Source organism: Rhinatrema bivittatum, chromosome 1, assembly GCF_901001135.1.
Source record: "Rhinatrema bivittatum chromosome 1, aRhiBiv1.1, whole genome shotgun sequence".
Classification (NCBI taxonomy): domain Eukaryota; kingdom Metazoa; phylum Chordata; class Amphibia; order Gymnophiona; family Rhinatrematidae; genus Rhinatrema; species Rhinatrema bivittatum.
Genome location: NC_042615.1, coordinates 696437984 through 696457900, shown reverse-complemented (window position 1 = coordinate 696457900; position 19917 = coordinate 696437984). Strand labels below are relative to the sequence as shown.

The window sequence follows — 19917 nt, the reverse complement described above, 5'->3', positions numbered from 1 at the left end:
GCGCTTGGACAAAGGTTTGTAGCCCTTTGAAGAATTCCACCCAGGAAAAAGTCCCTGGGTCCATGTTGATTCCAGGGGGCATTATAGTGGAGGCCCCGGAGGTGTCATCCTGTGTAGGAGCCGAGTTGGAGATACAGAAATCCGGGGTACTATTATTAGTGGATGCGGATCCCTCTACTGGCTGTGAGGGACCTTGCTATGGTTCCCCCTGAGCCTCTTCGCACTGCTGGCATAGGGAGGAGGCCACTTCTTGTTGTGCAGTTCTCAGGTGGTAGGCTGGGCAGAGGGCTTATCCCTTGGCCTTCTTGGCAGGTGGTGCCATGGTTTGTGCTTGTGGTGAGCTTCAAAACTCGTCTGTGCGCGTAGGAATGTGGCCGGGAGGCTTGGTTGAGCGCTCCCGGTGCGCCGAAGATGTGCATGCGGAACGCCTAAAGATGTGCACGCAGGCCACTACTTGTGTGCCTGGCTGAGATGTGCGTGCCGCTGTGCGCACGGCAATATTTGTGAGCTTGGGTAGTTTATGCGGGCCACTATGCGCCCAGCACCGTTATGTGCGTCACTGTGCGCACGGCAGTTGAGCGGGCAATACAGCGGTCGGGGGGGAAATGGCGCCGACGAGCATGCGGACAAGATGGCGACCCCCACAGAGGGTCTCCATATGTGTGGACCCTCGCACCGGATCGGGGTCTAGCCCAGATGGGGCTGCTCAACCTGATGTAACAGACGCCGGAAGGGACGATCTGTGCGGCAAATCGAGCCTCGGAGACTGGAGACTAAGAGAGGTTTCTACCTTACCTGGTCTCGGCGTTTCCCGGTCTCATGCCGGGCGGTCTCCGGCTGCAGGGGGAGAGGGAATTACCTTCATCGCCGTGCTCGATTCTGCACACGCTGCCTCTCAGCCACCCTGGGTGCTAAGTCCATGCCAGGAGCCGGCTACCGGACCAAGGCTTGCCTCTGAGGGATCTCGGTAATCACCCCAGGAATTTTCGACTGGGGGAGGGACTTTTAGGTATCACCGCAGGAAAGCAGGGCTCATCTTGTAGAGGTAAGTTTTCTTTCTTGTTTTAAAATTTCTAACACTATTCTAGTGTGTGTAGTGTCCCTATCTGCTTAGGAGACGGAGAAATACTGAAGAGCTAAGCTTCCTGCACGGGTATATGTAGGTTGACGTCAGCTTTGAAATCTGACTCCGTCTCCCATCTGCTATCAGGAGTACACTATCTGATATCAGATGGTCCTGAGTCCATCTGGCTACACGCTATGAAAGCTGCCTTTTTCCTTCTTTGACAGCACTGTCATCTCAGTCTGCTCTTTGAGGCACCAGCCTATGCCACTATCATTCAAGCCTACATCTCCCATCTAGACTCCCTCTATGTTGGCCTTCCCAAAAAGCTTGTCCACAGTTTTCAGCTCACCCAGAATGCCATGGCACCCCATTCAGTGCCAGTAAGTTTGCTCCTTAAATCACTTCACTGGCTGCTGACTGCCCTGCATTCCATTTTCAAAATCTAGATACTAACCTATAAAACCCTCAAAAGGGCAGGCCCCACACTATCTGCCCAACCAAATTTCCTTGTACATACCAGCTCACCCATTTCGAGCCTTACCTAATATATACTTTACAGTGCCTACCCCCAAGGAAATCAACTCATCAGCACAAGATGACAAACCTTCATTAGCTCAGCCCCAGCTGTCTGAATTCACTACCATTGGACATCAGATAGATGTGCTTTAGACATCCTGACCCTCAGAAAAAAAACAAAACCTGAAAACCTGGCTACTCACCAAGGCCTTCAGCTCTTAGGAAGTTGTGTCAACCTTAATATACCCAACCCTCTCCCTGTGTGCATGATGCTACTGCCAACTACTGCTCTGTCTGGTTATTCTGAAATCTGGAGTTTCCTTCCATGTAGTTGTTATATATGCTGTTCTGTTTGATTAAATTATTCAGAAATCTGGATTGTTTCTACTATGTAGGCATTAGTGTTGACTTGTTTATTGTACCCTTATAACTCTGTTCTTTTGTATCTCTTGCATTGCTCACTAGCTGAGTCTTTTTGCTGTTGGACAGATTGGTTATTCCATAAAACACACTGATCTCATTTGCTGGAAAAGCATGTAATAAACAAACTGATAATGATCATGCTGATGATCATTTGTGGAAGGGAAATATAAAAACACTAAGAATAGAAAATATTCAAAGTGCCATTCAGAAGAGAAACAGATAACAAAGAGTAAGGATAGACTTATCAGAAGAAGACCAAAGTCCCTCTCCCCCACCCAAAAAAGCAGTATATACAAACATATGCTGAATTTCAGCTGGTCAAATTCTATACTCACACATCCACAAGTAGTACATAATCTTTACAGTCTTCTGGAATTCTACAGGGATGTCTACGGAGAAATCTTGGTAGAAACAAGGCCCTACTGGAAAATTTTCAGGAAGAGGCGGCCAATTATTTTTCCTGCCTGGAAATCAGGAAACAAAGCCTTTATTTTCATTCAGTTACCATTTTGTCTTATCTGCATGTTACTTAACACTGAAAACGAATTACTTCACAGTTTAGCGCTAAGCAGTTTGCAAGCTCACACAGCTATTTTGCTGACTTAATTGAATATGAGAAATTTTAACTGATTATATGCCATTTTCTTGTAAAGTGATTTGATCTTTAACCAGACTTTTCTTTTTCTAATACTCCTACTTCACGCTTCTTCCACCCATATTCAATGTTACTTACCTGGGGAGCTTCTGCCTCCTATTTACTGACACATTTTGTATCAATGTCTACTTTCTTCACTCTCCAACTTCGACTTAGGTAAATGATACTTGTTTCCTGTACCTCACCATCCTTACCCAAGCTGCAGCATAACGGACCATAGAGGTTGCTGTCTCAACCTAGCATGCTCTGACTGCAGAGACACAGTAATGTATTATGGCAAAAACATAAATGGCCATTGTCATCACTATTCTGTAAGCTCTGTGGAAAGCTATTTATATACACTCGTTGTACCATCTTGCCCTTTTATTGGCATGCTGCACAGGGCTACCAAAACCATATAAAAATAAAAAATACAAAGCTGGGAAAAATCAAGGCACCAGGCTGTCCAAGTACCTAAAATTTGGCACCTGCCACTAAGTGAAAAGCAGTGGCAATTGAATGTGTATGTCTCATGTAGATTAAAAGAACACAAATAGTCTCCTTTGTTTAGAAGAATTACAGAGCGCAAAATAGCCATCTTGAAAATTTCTCTTTTCAGAAATGTGTTAAAGACACTTAATTCTAGGATGGGATGAAAATCTTCTGGTCTTTTAGAGAACCAGGAAATACATGGGGAAAATCCCTCCCTCTCTCCCCCTATGGTGGGACAGTAATTGTTCTGATCTGCAAGAGGGAAGATATTTCCAATCTGAGCAGGTCCTGGTGCTGCATGAGTTTTAGTGCTCTATGGGGCAAGTGATTTGAAAAGATTTCCAATAGTCCCTTATGAGCCAGAGGATCCAAATGTGAGGCAACAGTTACAAAAAAAAAACCCCCAAAACCCCTTTATCTTCCTCCGACACAGAAGCCCTCCATAAGACAGACTGAAGTTTGGACACTTCTGGACCCATCCTCAGTTTTAACTAGTTGGTATATGGGGCTTAGAACTTCTCTGGTCCCAAATAAAACATATTAAGCTATATTGTCTAGGATAAGCATGACCTGGCAAGGGTTTCTTTGAAGGAAAATATTGCTGCCTAGGTGGACCAAGGATAGAGATCTGGAAGATGGTTCATAGATTGCAGTGCACAGGGTCCAAAACTTAAAATGGTAGCCTTTCATGAGTTCCACTGCTTCCTGGATCTTATCTCTGAGGAGATAAGATCCTCAGAGATAAGAGGAGGTACCTACAGTACCTGAATGTAAACCGATGTGATATCTCAGATTGAATGTCGGTATATAAAAAATAATAAACAAACATCAGCAAGTCATTCCTACACATCTTCTTGGAAGCCTGGTGACTGCAACTACAAGAGCCTCAGAGTATCCACAGCTATGGCAGACGTTCTTGATGGCATTTCAAAAGCACTGGTCATACAGACTAAATGCTTTTCACAATCCTCACTCATCTCCGTCAGATGACCAAACTGTGTTTCTCTTGAGATGTAATATAATACAATCAACTTTGACTCTGCCATTCTCTCTCCATTTAATCCATCTGGTACCATAGTTCAAAGAGCGAACAGACAAAATTGCTCCTACTTATTGAGAAAAGCCTCCCTATCTCCACCTCCTTCATGATGCACAGATGTGTTTAATAATAGTCCATTTAAATAATTAAAAGAATACTTAAAAGTCAAGATGATGATCCAGCTATGGAAACCTGTACCATTTTAAATTAATGCCCTCAGTTGGTTTCCAGGATCAAGGTATACTGATACTGTATTATCTAAACATATGTTTGAGTATCTAAAAACATTAGATTCAACTCTATATTTTCATATTGAAATTCCAATGTGACAGGATACAGTTTCTGGACATATGACATCTAAAGGTATGTCAGGTATAAGTACATCTTTATATCAGAAACCAACAGAACATAATAATTTACTTAGATTAAGAGATTTCATTCTAGATCCCTGAAATTAGGGTTGCCTGTGAGTCAATTCTTTAGAGTTAAGGCATTTGTGCTCAGAACTCAGTGACTTTAAAACCCAAGCTGATATCCATGGATATCTTGAAACTACAACAATGGAGAAATTACTTGCCTGATAATTTTGTTTTCCTTAGTGTAGACAGATGGACTCAGGACCAGTGGGTTTATGCTCCCCTGCCAGCACATAGAGACGGATCAAGCTGACGTCACAATATATATAGCCCTGCAGTGACCCCAGCCTGCCAATATTCTCTTCAAAAGCAACTGTGGACAGACTAGCAAAAAACTTGTTTTTAATCATGATTTTTAATCAAGTAACCAGAACTGTACTCAGCCAACCATAAACACTGAACTCACGTAAGATTCTAGGTACCCCAAGCTAGGGAATGGATTAACACTTACCAGTAATCCCTTGGGACCCAGAGCCCCACAGGACTATTGACACACTCATGCTGTGCCGACGGCGGAGTCCATCTGTCTACACTAAGGAAAGCGAAATTATCAGGTAGGTAATTCCTCAATTTCCTAGCATGAAGACAGATTGACTCAGGACTAGTGGGATGTACCAAAGCTACTCCCCAACAAGGTGCGAGGCTGAAAGCGGTCCAGTCACCGTACGTGCAAAGGCTGCATCCTCCCGGGCCTGCCCATCCATATGATAACACCTGGAAAAAGTGTGTAAGAGGACCATTTTGCAGCTCGGCAGGTATCGATGGGAGACAACAGACTAGTCTCCACCCATAACAATGCCTGAGCCCTAATAGAATGAGCCCTAACCTGAGTAACAGCTTTCCAGCATCCACATATGCGTCCATGACCACTTCCTTAATTCAATCATCTATGGTAGCCCGTGAAGCAGGAGCACCCTGCTTTCTCCCGCCATAGAGAACAAGCAGGCAATTCATTTTCTGAAAAGACTCAGAGACCTCCAAATACTGCACAATAAGACGCTTAACAACCAGGGATGGCAAGGAGATGGACTGATTCAAATGAAAATCCGAGACTACACCTTGGGTAAGAAGGAATGGAACACTACGCAGCTGTAATGCTTGAAGGAATGGCTCCCGGCAAGACAAGGCCTGCAGCTCAGAAATCTGACACAGAACATATTGCCACCAGAAACAGTCTTCAAAGTCAACAACCATAAGGAAAGGCTACGCAATGGTTGGATTGTACGGACTGCCAAAACGTCCAGCACCAAATTTAAGACTCCACAATGGAACCAGCAACCTAAAGGGAGACCTAAGATGCTTCACTCCCTTCAAAAAAATGGGCCACATCTGGATGAGACAACAAAAACACCATTCACCAGGCCTCTGAAATAAGCAAGAGCCGCAACCCGCACTTTCAAGGAATTAAGAGTCAAGCCTTTTTTCAATCCATCCTGTTAAAAAACCCCAGAACGAGGAAGAACACCCTGCTTCTCACTCCAGGCCTCAAAAATTCTCCAAAACCACACATAAGCCAAGGAAGTGGAGAACTTGCGAGCCCGGAGTAAAGTGGCAAACACTGCAGAAGAATAACCACACTAACAGGCAAGCCCTCTCAAGGGCCAAATGATAAGACAGAATCGAGTCAGAGCCTCGTCAAGAACCTCTTTCTGCTGTAGCAGATCCATGTGCAGCAGAAGATAAAGGGGGCCTTCACCAGGAGTTGTCGCAAATCCGCATACCACGAACACCTGGGCCAGTCTGGCGCCACCAGGTGCACTAACCCCCCTTGGCTTTCGATCTTGCGAATTATCCTGCCCAGCAAGGGCCATGGAGGAAAGTCATAAAGCAATCTGCCTTCCAGCGAGTCCTGTTCGAGAGCGTCTATTCTCAGGGACCATGGATCTCTCATGCGAATGTAGAATTGAGGAACATTCGCATTTCGAGAAGTCACCAGCAGGTCTAGGAACAGAAGGCCCCAGCGATCCACAATCAGCTGAAGTGCCTCAGCTGACAACACCCACTCTCCTGGATCCAGACTCTCCCTGCTGAGAAAATTTGCTCTAACGTTGTTTTCCTGCAATATGAGAGGCTGCGATCATCTGCAGACGACCTTCTGCCCATTCATCAGCTGGTCTATTTTCTGCGACACTTGCTGGCTCTTCGTTCCTCCCTGGCGATTGATAAAGGCTACAGTTGTTGCGTTGTCCTGACATCACACGAACTGCTTTATTCTGCAGCCTGTAGCTGAACTGCAAGCATGCCAGCCGAACTGTCTGGGCTTCCAGGTGATTGATATTCCAGCGGGACTCTTCAGCATTCCAACGCCCCTGGGTCGTTAACTTCAGACAGCAAGCCCCCAAACATGGAGACTCACATCTGTCATGAGAATCAACCAGGCTGGAGAGAACAAGGGAACTCCCTTTCTCACACGATCCTCCCGCAACACCACTGGAGGTGGGAGCAGATTTGCAACGGCAAGGGGAGCCGAATCACATAACCCTGAGACTGCAAGTTCCAACCAGATAGCAGAGAGCACCGAAGAGGATGCATATGCGCCCTTGCCTATGGCACCACTTCCAGGATAGCTGCCATCAAGCCGAGTACCTGTAGGTAGGATCACACCGTCAGGCATATGGTGTTCATCAACTGACACACTTGAGACATCAATCTCTGGATCCGACTCTTCCAGTAGGAAAACTCTGCCCTGTCCAGTGTCAAACCAGACCCCCAGATACTCCAATGACTGGGATGGCTGAAAATTGCTCTTGGTCAGGTTCACCACCCAAGCGAGCTCCTGCAATAAAGTTACCTTGTGAGAGTCAGCAGGCAGCTCTCTTCCTGAGACTTGGCTCGTATCAGCCAGGTGTCCAAATATGGGAGCACCAGGATCCGTTCTTTTTGCAAGACCTCTGCTACCACCACCATAATCTTGGAAATTGTTCTGGGAGCGGTGGCTAGACCAAAAAAGCAGCACCCGAAACTGATAATGGCGCCCCAACACTTCAAAGAGTAGAAAGCGTTGGTGTTCCAATCAGATGAGAATATGAAGGTAAATCTCAGAGATCCAAGGAGGTCAGAAATTCCCCCATCTGCACTGCCATCATCAGAATGTACAGTATCCATTCGAAAATGAATCACCTTCAAATGACGGTTGGTGCTCTTGAGATCCAGAATGGGACAAAAGGAACCCTCCTTGTTGGGCACAACACAATAAATGGAATATCATTCCATACTTTCTTGCAGCATGGGCACCGGAACCACAGCTTTCAATCTGAGGAGCCTTTGAAGTGTGAACTTCACTGCCTGCTTCTTCTGCAAAGAGTGGCAAGGGGACACTATGAACATGTCGCAAAGAATACTGCAAAATTCCAGTGCATACCCTTCACGTATCACCTCCAGGACCCACCTCCGATAAAAGAGAGAGAGACGTCCCCCTATTTCCTGTTCCAGAAGGTGGGTCGGCAAACCTTCATTGGGAAGCTTGGGAAGGACTACCACCAGAGCCAACTCCTCTCTTGGGTTGTCGGGGATGAAAGGACTGAGACCTACCGAAAGGCTGAGTCCATTGAAAGGTCGTCCCTCTGTAGGGATGAAAACACCTAGAACCCTGGAAATGACCCCTCATACCAAATGGGTGCCGTAACTGTTTATCCTCCTGCAACCGAGGCACCGGAGACTCACCCTACTTACTGGCCAATTTCTCCAACTCCAACAAGAGTGAGCCTTTAAAGTGCATCTTGATAAGACTGGCTTTAGAAGCTGTGTCAGCTGACCAATTTCACAACCAGAGTTGATGCCTGGCCGCTATCATCGAAGCCACTCCTCTAGCCGAGGTCCAGACCAAATCATAGCCTGCATCTACTAAAAAGGAAGCAGCAGGCCCTATAACTGCTCTGGAATTCCCTCCAGACTCATCAACCTCCTGAGAGAGAAGTAGACAAGCAAGATCTCGCCACTAGGGTGCAACAGGAGGCAATCTATAAATTCATCACCTCTGCCTCAAAGGCTTGCTCAAGAATAGCCTCAATCCTTCTAGCCTCAATCCTTCTATCATGTACATCTTTTAAGGTCGCTCCTCCCTCTATGGGGATAGTCGTCTACTTACTAATGGCACCTACCAGAGCATCCACTTTGGGAAAAAGCAAATGCACTTTCACAGCCAGATCCAGGGGATACAGGTTTTCCATTGTCCAACCCCTTTTAAAATTTGCCTCTGAGGCATCCCATTCCAGATGAATCAATTACTGAATGGTATTCATCACAGGGAAAAAACAAGATGGACTTGGGACTAGTGGGTTTATGCTCCCCTGCCAGCAGATGGAGACGTAACAAGCTGACATCACAGTATATATACCCCTGCAGTGACCCCAGCCTGCCAGGATTCTCTGTCTCCAGCAGATGGTGGACGTGCATATCCCTATGGAGATTGCTTCAAGCTTTTTGGAAGGAGAAATTTTAAATTTAGGATAAGAACATAAGAAATTGCCATGCGGGGTCAGACCAAGGGTCCATCAAGCCCAGCATCCTGTTTCCAACAGAGGCCAAACCAGGCCACAAGAACCTGGCAATTACCCAAACACTAAGAAGATCCCATGCTATTGATGCAATTAATAGCAGTAGCTATTCCCTAAGTAAACTTGATTAATATCAGTTAATGGACTTCTCCCAAGAACTTATCCAAACCTTTTTTGAACCCAGCTACACTAACTGCACTAACCACATCCTCCGGCAACAAATTCCAGAGCTTTATTGTGAGTTGAGTGAAAAATAATTTTCTCCGATTAGTCTTAAATGTGCTACTTGCTAACTTCATGGAATGCCCCCTAGTCCTTCTATTATTCGAAAGTGTAAATAATCAAGACCTCTCATGATCTTTAAGACCGCTATCATATCCCCTCCTCAGCTGTCTCTTTTCCAAGCTGAACAGCCCTAACCTCTTCAGTCTTTCCTCATAGGGGAGCTGTTCTATCCCCTTTATCATTTTGGTTGCCCTTCTCTGTACCTTCTTCATCGCAACTATATCTTTTTTGAGATGCGGCGACCAGAATTGTACACAGTATTCAAGGTGCAGTCTCACCATGGAGTGATATAGAGGCATTAGGACATTTTCTGTTTTATAAACCATTCCCTTCCTAATAATTCTTAACAATCTGTTTGCTTTTTAAGAACATAAGAAAATGCCATACTGGGTCAGACCAAGGGTCCATCAAGCCCAGCATCCTGTTTCCAACAGTGGCCAATCCAGGCCATAAGAACCTGGCAAGTACCCAAAAACTAAGTCTATTCCATGTTACCATTGCTAATGGCAGTGGCTATTCTCTAAGTGAACTTAATAGCAGGTAATGGACTTCTCCTCCAAGAACTTAACCAATCCTTTTTTAAACACAGCTATATTAACTGCACTAACCACATCCTCCGGCAACAAATTCCAGAGTCTAATTGTGCGTTGAGTAAAAAAGAACTTTCTCCGATTAGTTTTAAATGTGCCCCATGCTAACTTCATGGAGTGCCCCCTAGTCTTTCTACTATCCGAAAGAGTAAATAACAGATTCACATCTACCCGATCTAGACCTCTCATGATTTTAAACACCTCTATCATATCCCCCCCTCAGTCGTCTCTTCTCCAAGCTGAAAAGTCCTAACCTCTTTAGTCTTTCCTCATAGGAGAGTTGTTCCATTCCCCTTATTTTGGTAGCCCTTCTCTGTACCTTCTCCATCGCAATTATATCTTTTTTGAGATGCGGCGACCACAATTGTACACAGTATTCAAGGTGCGGTCTCACCATGGAGCGATACAGAGGCATTATGACATTTTCCGTTTTATTCACCATTCCCTTTCTAATAATTCCCAACATTGTTTGCTTTTTTGACTGCTGCAGCACACTATACCGACGATTTCAATGTGTCATTCACTATGACACCTAGATCTCTTTCTTGGGTTGTAGCACCTAATATGGAACCCAACATTGTGTAATTATAGCATGGGTTATTTTTCCCTATATGCATCACCTTGCACTTATCCACATTAAATTTCATCACCATTTGGATGCCCAATTTTCCAGCCTTACAAGGTCTTCCTGCAATTTATCACAATCTGCTTGTGATTTAACTACTCTGAACAATTTTGTGTCATCTGCAAATTTGATTATCTCCTTCGTCGTATTTCTTTCCAGATCATTTATAAATATATTGAAAAGTAAGGGTCCCAATACAGATCCCTGAGGCACTCCACTGTCCACTCCCTTCCACTGAGAAAATTGTCCATTTAATCCTACTCCCTGTTTCCTGTCTTTTAGCCAGTTTGCAATCCACGAAAGGACATCGCCACCTATCCCATGACTTTTTACTTTTCCTAGAAGCCTCTCATGAAGAACTTTGTCAAACGCCTTCTGAAAATCCAAGTATACTACATCTACCGGTTCACCTTTATCCACATGTTTATTAACTCCTTCAAAAATGTGAAGCAGATTCGTGAGGCAAGACTTGCTTTGGGTAAAGCCATGCTGACTTTGTTCCATTAAACCATGTCTTTCTATATGTTCTGTGATTTTGATGTTTAGAACACTTTCCACTATTTTTCCTGGCACTGAAGTCAGGTTAACCGGTCTGTAGTTTCCCGGATCGCCCCTGGAGCCCTTTTTAAATATTGGGGTTACATTTGCTATCTTCCAGTCTTTAGGTACAATGGATGATTTTAATTATAGGTTACAAATTTTTACTAATAGGTCTGAAATTTCATTTTTTAGTTCCTTCAGAACTCTGGGGTGTATACCATCCGGTCCAGGTGGTTTATGCTTTACAGTGCTTGTCCTTGTTTATGTATTGGATGGATTAAATGACATACGCAACAGGCTTATAGTGCATAGAAGTTGCCTCAATACTACAAAAATACAGGCTCCTACAGTGGATCATGGTCTAATTTTTAAACATTCTTTAATCAGTTAAAATGGACTTATTGACCCACATCCGCATAGCATGGAGGTGAGATCAAGAGACTGTTTTCAATAAGCAGGAACAATTTTGGATATTCACCCTTCAAAATGTGGTACTGGATGGCTTAAACAAAGATAGAATGGCATAAGTCTAAGTTGATTGTGCTAAATGTTTCAACCTACCATAACTAGTTTGTGCACAAATTTTTACTCCTGATGCATTAAGTTTTGCCCACAAAAAATGTGCATATTAGTGTCCTGCCATGTAAATTCCATGTTAATGACAGCATTAAGCTCCCAATGCAGAGGTGTGCATTGGCTTAATGAATGTTTGGTTTACTCGGGAAATTTTACTCCTAGTCAGCTCTGGAGTAAAGTTTCCGGCACTAGTGTTCTTGGGTGGGACTTACTGGGGATTCCTGATGCTAGATTTATGCACATAAAAATGATTCACACACAAATCTTAACTACCCCTCTCTCTCTCCTTTATAATATTTTTTAAAATGCCTTCTTCTTTGTTATCGGTCAGTGCCTACAGCTGCCTTGGCAGGAGGAAGCCAGAGACCACTGCCACTGTCCTAACTCCCCCATTGGGAGCAGCTGTGGCCCCAGCAAATCTCTTGCAAAGCAACTCAACAGCATAGCTGCAGAGAGAGTAAAGGTTTTCCCAGGATGTTTGTGGGCAAAACATTCTGGAAAAGCTTCATATATACAAAACTGTCTCCCCTGGACTCAGCTGTTACCTCTCCATGATTTTGTGCACATGAATTCCTTCCCCCTCCCCAGAGTTAAAATGTGCGTTCAGCCTATTCAAAAGTCTGGGAGCAGATTTTATCTTAGGGTGGCAGACTTTTTAAACTCCCAGTGCATTAGCAACCCATTTGCTTATTGTATCAAGAGTTAATTTTTTAATGTTGTGGGTTAAAAAAAAAAAAGAATCCATGCATTGAATTTTAGTGCATAGTTTTACTGCACAATCAGGCTCTCAGTATGCTCAATCTGATTGGTTCTTGTGACTGCAACAGCTTATCCATTGTGCAGATGTTGGATTTAAGAAGTGCTATCAACCCCTGAAACAGAAAAGTTTTGAAACACAGTGCCTCTGTCAGGAACGTTTTAGGACCTTTCAGTGAGAACTAGTTACGAGAGAGAAGTATTTGGACACTCATCACATGAGAAATTTTTATTGCAAATGAAAACAAAAAAAACAAAAAAAAAAAAAACCAGCATAGACAGAAGATTATATTACAGTAACATCTAGTCCTAATCACTAACTAGACATAGCAATAAGGGTCTGTACATGCTATCTAGTAACTGAAATTGATTTATGTAGATTTAGTAGTATGTGTGAAATAAGGTGAATTTTTGATGTATCTCCTTATTCTTAGCCATGCAAAAAGATGTAAGTAAGAAAAAGTAGTAAGCCTCTGCTTACTATTCAGTACTAGCTCCCTCCAGTTTCAGGCTGAAATGCTCACAGCCCTGATCTTCACTCATGGGGGGACAGATTTCCCTTTTAACTCTGGGGACTGTCATCTGACCAAGGAGGCAAAGAACCTGCGGGCCTCACTGACATAGCCAGAGAACCAAAGGTTGCTGTGGCTCCATAGTCTTCATATTTAGCCTTTGGCACTAGTTTCAAGAAGCTGAACATTCTGTTCTGCACAAGGTAGGCAATAAGCCTAACCTTTTAAGCCTCAGCTGTTCTGAATGACATTCTTTCACAGATGCTACAGCCAGAAGCATCATGGTCTTGTCTCACACATTTATTGAAAAACCTTGTGATGACTGGTGATGGCTATCTTCTGTTTTGCACTTGGGACACAACTTGAAGCCACTGGTCTGCTTCTTTGACATTGTAAGGAAAATTAATCAGAGAAGTTCTCTTGAAAGATGGCCAAAAAGATGAAAAATATTTGGCTAGGTGAACTGCTGGCAAGGTGTCATTAAAGGACAAAAAAAACCCCAAAAAAAAAACCCATAATGGGCTGGTTCAACAGAATGACAATCCTCACACTCCCCCCAAGAACCTTTGAACTACCAAAAACCTAACTAGGGAACATTAAGATTATTTTAGGTCAAAACCTGAAGAAAAATGTAGACTCAAGTACAGTGGGGCTGCTAAAAACAAATCCACATCCAATGGTTTCAGCAAATATGAACTGAGGGGAGTCATGGTAGGGCAAGAACTGCCACATATGAGCATAATGCCTTTAAATCTTTTGTAGAAAGCTCTGAAAGAATGTGTTCAATACATACTAAGTAGTCACGTGACCCACCTGTGTATCTGCTTGCTTTTAAAGTAAAATGTTTTCCAAGCAAAGCATGCATTAAAAATGGTGATGGTACATTTCAGAAAATTAATATTTTCCTTATAATCATCATAGTCAGAAGTATCATGGGCTGACAAATAAGTTTTATTAAAAATATCACTACTAAAGTAAAGCAATTCTTTATCAATAAAATGATATATCTGGACAATTGTGAACAAAATGACGAATTACTCATGCAAAGGAACTGAAGGCTCCAAGGTCCTGTCTGATTTAAATAATCAGAAATTTAAATAGCCTCAAGTTTATCGTGATCATTTTTCTTGCAATCTTAATTTATTATTCCAATTAAGTGTACATAATAGTAGGCAACAAAAATCTGAATGCATACCACCCGGTTGATGAAGGCTCTGCATCTCCCTTTCCCTACGATCAAGTTCTGCTGCTTTTCTTTCCAACTCTTCTTGGCGTTTGAGGAGTTCGGCCTGGGCCAATGCATGTTCCTATGCAAAAAAATACTACAATAAATTAGCTTGTGATTAAAACGCAACTACCGTATTTTTCGCACTATAAGATGCACCTGACCATAGGACGCACCTAGGATTTAGAGGAGGAAAATTAAGAAAAAAAAAATTCTGTCCCCATGATGGGTTCTGTACGGAGCTCCCCCCTAGTGGCCGTCCGTGGAATATTTTTTTGGTTTTGTTTTTTATAGTAAGGCAGAAAACATCCACACAGGTACTCACACTCACTGGTTTTCTGTCCCTCACATACATACATAGGCTCTTTCACACTCACTAGTTCTCTCCCCCACTCAACTCACTGCCTGTCTCTAAAATATGCACATACCCACAGACAATCACACACTCAGACTCTCTCCCTCATACACACAGCTCTCTCACACCAGTTATTTTAAGCTTTCATGACTGCTCCAAAGTTCAATAATAAATAGTCAGGGCTATATTACATTGATTAGGAGAGCAATTGCTCCTAATATTTCAACAGGTAGCCACTTAATCAGCACAGGCAGTAATTATATTTGCTGGTCTGTGTCATGTGTCCTCCATCCCAGGCAGTATACCACCCCCCCATGACCCTCCAATACATCCAAACCACAAGGAGTGAAGTTCTTACTTTGGACTGCAAGTGAGGTCCTCCAACGGCAGAGCCCGAGCTCCCCGCCGGTCCAGGGGTGCATCTCACTGCAAGATCGGTGTGGCGCAGGTCAGTCATCACCTGTTTGAACCGTTCAAATGCTCCCTGCCGGTCTGCTGTTCCCGGGGTGCATCCCACTGCGAAGACCAGCGCGGCGTAGGTCAAATGCCAGCCGCCTGAACTGGAGGGGCCTCCGTAGCCCACGCAGTTCAAACAGCTGACGTCTGACCTGTGCCACACCGACCCTCGCAGCAAGATGCACCCCGGGAACAGCAGACCGGCAGGCAGCTCAAGTTCTGCCTGCAGAATACAACACACCTGCGCCACCATGCTGATTGGGCTGAGTTGGGAGGAGGCGGGGGACGGCGCGCAAGAGGGAGAGTATTTTTCACTCCACAAGACACACCCACATTTTCCCCCCCATTTTTGGGGGGAAAAAAGTGCGTCTTATGGAGTGAAAAATACGATAATAAGTTTCACTTCTGAAAATTAAGAGACCATAATAACCAAGGATCTTTCTCTATAAATATAAAATTGTAGAAATTCTTTAATACATTTGTCCCAAGACACTTCATTTATTTGGAATTACCTCTGTCAAACACCGTATCTTTCTATCCATTTAAAGATCTATACTGAAGTATACATATCACAATCTAAATTAAGTTATGTATTAAAAGCTAGTGACATGCCTCAAGTCATAATACTGAGGTGCAGGGGATCCAGATTTGTATCCTCCATCTGGTAGAACCAGTGGTGTTTTGGTTAGGCTTGAAAAGGAAAGAAGATAGTTGCTGCTACTGTAGCAGCCCTTGCTAGCCAATGAATGGTGATCAGGTGGCGCCTCAGAGGCAATACCCCTTCAGCCAGATTAGATTCCACCAAAGTGACCAGTCATGCTATCTGAGAAGGTGGCATGAACATGGCTGGATTAAAGAGAAAAAAAATTAAGTTACACACTGGTTAAATTCAGCAAAGAAATCTCACATTTCAGATTAACATTTCTAAAATAGAAGAAAGCTTTTTATACAATAAAATATTTTGTATAATGTCTTTCATGCAAATTTATCCCAAAATGTTTTTGACCACTGTGGGAAATGCAACAAACCATTATATAGGATGAGCTACCATCTTAAAAATACAGAGATCAGTCATTCGCCAAAGAGAAATAGAGATGGTTTCAGATGCAAAAGGCAGTAGAGGAAAAAATATTTTACATGAAGATGATTCAACTCAGTAACTGAATACAGAGATAGCACTTCATAATCAGAATGCATTAAAAAAAAAATACCTTTGCACTTTGTGTATAAGCAGGGGGCTCTTCTGTTGGTTTCATAATGGCTGGTTGTGTGCTTGGTGCATTGGGTACTTTCACACTTCCTGGTGGAGGCTAAGGGGCAAAAATAAGTTTAATATTAAAGTAATACATCTATGAAAAAAAGGGTTCTATCATGGAATTTTACAACAATTCTCATTTCAAATTGGATACTACTGTCTTCAATAAATGCATACACTCAAAAAAAGTCTGAAAATGAAAAAAACAAAAATATAAATAACTCTCTTAAATATTGACACTAATTAAAATTAAATTTTTGGGCAAGACCATTATATTAAAAGGCAATGTGCATTGCCGCAAGCTTATCTGTAACCATCGTTGCCTGCCTCAACTGTTTAATCACAGGTCTGACCTGACTATCTTTTTTTTGTTCTTTTCTTTTTTATTATTTTGCTTTTAAATATGCACATAAAACTGAATACTTATTTCAAACACTCTTGCAAAGGAAAGTTTATCCTATTGAAGAAAGACACTATTGCCCAACGATTCAAATATCCAATTGTGAAAGATGGCCCCTTCGTCCTGTTCAGGCATCCTATCTTGACAAATGACTACTTATCCACTGTGGTATGCATTTTGGAAGTCTAAACCTCCTTCTTCAGGGAAACATTTAATGCAGGAACAAAAAATGGTAATCCTCTGAGGGCATCACAAATATCTGAACAGGCATCAATTGTTTTAATTACAACCGACTTTCTACCACAGTTCCTAGGCACCACTGAGTGTTAACCTGTGTTGTGAAGATGCTGGCAACCAGAAGACCCTGCAAAAAAGACACTTGGCACTCATATCGAATTAGACCTGGGGCAGATTTTCAGAGGATTTACGCGCATAGGGGGGTTACGCTCGCCGGGCCTATTTTCAAAAGGCCTTGGCGGCGCACGTAAAGCCCCGGGACGCGTGTAATGGCTGGGGCTTGAAAAAAATGGGCAGTCTGGGGGCATAGCCACAGGCCTCTGCAAGGTCGCTGGGCCGGGGGCTCTTGTGCCGGCAGTCGGCAGGCGTAACTTGTGAGATAAAGGTATGGGTTTTTGGGGGGTTTTTTGGGCTGGGGGGTGGGAAAAGGAAAGTTCCCTCCGAGGCCGCTCTGATTTCGGAGCAGCCTCGGAGGGAACGGGGAAAGCCAGCTAGTCTCCCCGAGGGCTTGGCACGCACCCCTTGATTTTATAACATGCGCACAACTGCGCCCGCATGTTATAAAATCCGGAGTACATTTGTGCGCGCTGGGTAGCACGTACCTTTTAAAATCTGCCCCCTATTGTAACGCATATTTGGTTTGTGTGACTGTCAAAAGGTATGAGTAAACCTCATATTCTAAAACTGCACCAAATGCAAACACTCAAACAGTAAAAACCATGGGGCCGATTTTAAAATTTAAGTGCGCGGGGTACATTTGTATGTGCTATCCGGCGCGCACAAATGTACACCTGATTTTATAACATGCGTGTGCTGCCGCGTGCATGTTATAAAATCCAGGGTCAGTGCGCGCAAGGGGGTGCACACTTGTGCACGCCGAGCCCAAGGGAAGCCCCGATGGCTTTCCCCATTCCCTCCAAGGCCGCTCTGAAATCAGAGCGGCCTTGGAGGGAACTTTTTTTTTTTTACTCCCCCCCCCCACCTATCCCTCCCTTCCCCTATCTAACCCACCCCCCAGGCCTACCTAAATCCCCCCCCCCCCACCTTATCTCGATGAGTTACGCCTGCCTCTGGCATGCGTAACTTGTGTCTGCCAACACACCATGCCACACTCAGCCCCGCCCCTAGACCGCCCCTTTTTCGAAGCCCCGGGACATGCTCGGCACGCGCAGGGGTAGGTTTTTGGGGGTTACGCGCGTAACCCTTTGAAAATCTACCCCCATATCTATGAAAGGGCAACTCTGCAAATATTACACCAGCACCTATTCCCCTCCTAGTGGGAAAACAGAACAACCCAAGCTGCTATAGATTGCTATACAAATTACACGCCTACCTCAGTCTCACATGCAGAATATTCAGACCCTCACTAAATACAGAATAAAGAGACCATAAAGTATAAATGACAAAAATGACAAGAGACAGGTGGCACCTTATAGACTAACCAATTTATTGAGGCATGAGCTTTTGAGAACAGAATCCACTTCATCAGATGCATGAAGACTACATACAGCACTGCATTATTGGAAAAGCAGAAGGTTTGGCTTGAATATCTTTGATTTCAAATATATTCCTTTGAGTTCCGCTCTGGGGTCTTGGTCTTTACATATTGCTATGTTGCATGCTGTTCCCATTTTCTCCACAAACCTGGAATATGTTAAATTCTCAGGTAGAAAAACGTGTTATCTGGCAGTCCCAGAGGTGGGTCTGACGGGATACCCATGGGGCTGTCAGGGGTTCCCCCTAGGGAATGGTTATTTAACTATGGGTTGACACCCCTTGAGGGAAAAGAAATAGGCAGAGGTTGGATGCTGGAGACAGACCTCCTGTATCCCAAAGAAGAAGTTGATAACAATGGTACATTTGGCATTTCTTTCTGAGGTGAAAAGGAAATGATCGGTGAAGCTAGTGGGAATGTTGGCTGGTCCAGTTCCAATATAAAAGAGGCGAAAAATCCTCATACTATGTGCATTATTTGCTTCATGGCCTGTTGAGACCGCTATGCTGGTGTCAATAGTGGGTTGACTTCCTGAGATGAGAATGGATTTGTGTTCTGTAGTTGGCAGAGAGTTGGATGGCAGTGGAAGGATGGAGCACATTGGAAGTGGAGATTGTAGACGGAGGCCCTAGGTCAGAAGCTGGAAGATGGCAAAACTCTGGTAATGGGAAGTGGAAACTGTAATGTGGCTTCTGCTAGAGAAGCACTATATGCTGCATATAGTTTAGTAGATAGAGCAGCTTTTAATATTTCCTTCGCAAACGGCTATTCTGGGTGAACAGGCAGCACTGGAAAATATAGGCTACCCTCCCATGATATCTTAGATGTTTTAGAGTGAGGTGATAAAGGGAAAAGGTTTGGCGCATCATTAGAAGAAACATGGTGTGCCTCCAGATCTATGTGCATTGGTTTTTCAGCAGTCACTTGCATCAATGTTTGTTTTGAGGTTGATCTGCGATGCATTGAGTGTTTCAACTGTGTCAAGGGTTGCTTCAGCGCTGTGTGTCAATGGCCTCGGTTCATCTGTTTTGGGTCTTTGGTGCTTTGTGCTGCAACTTTATAAATATTTTTTAATTTTTATATACCGCATAAATCAAATCAATTGTACCATGCGGTTTAAATAAGAACATATAGCATCCAATATTCCACAAACATAATAACCAAACTAAAGCTTCAAAAAAAAAAACAAAAACACAAAACTATAATACATATAGTAAAATACTCAATTTTCTATCAATTAGCTATTTACTATTTCTCAGATGTAAAATAAAACTTTTACAAAAACTTCAACAAATAAAGCTTTAAGGTATATTGTAAACAGCTTAATGTCAGAAATTGCACATAAATCCTTAAGCAAGAAATTACATAGGAGTGGTCCCATAATAGGAAAAGCCCCAGTGTGTGTCCTAACTAAATGATGTTCTTTTACATAAGGGATTATTAACAAGAGATGATACTGCAATCTTAAATTTCTAATTGTTAAATATCTTGAATATAATTCAGATAAATAAGGGCCTAAACCAGAAAT

General features: G+C 43.3%; 1 protein-coding gene across 1 annotated transcript in view; it reads right to left on the bottom strand.

The window, feature by feature from the left end:
• SCAMP1 (secretory carrier membrane protein 1) overlaps positions 1-19917 on the bottom strand; it is a 174587-nt gene that overhangs the window by 45331 nt on the left and 109339 nt on the right. Inside the window, 3 exon segments of the mRNA XM_029575432.1 lie at positions 2341-2469; positions 14162-14273; positions 16214-16312. Coding sequence (XP_029431292.1) covers positions 2341-2469; positions 14162-14273; positions 16214-16312 — 340 coding nt within the window.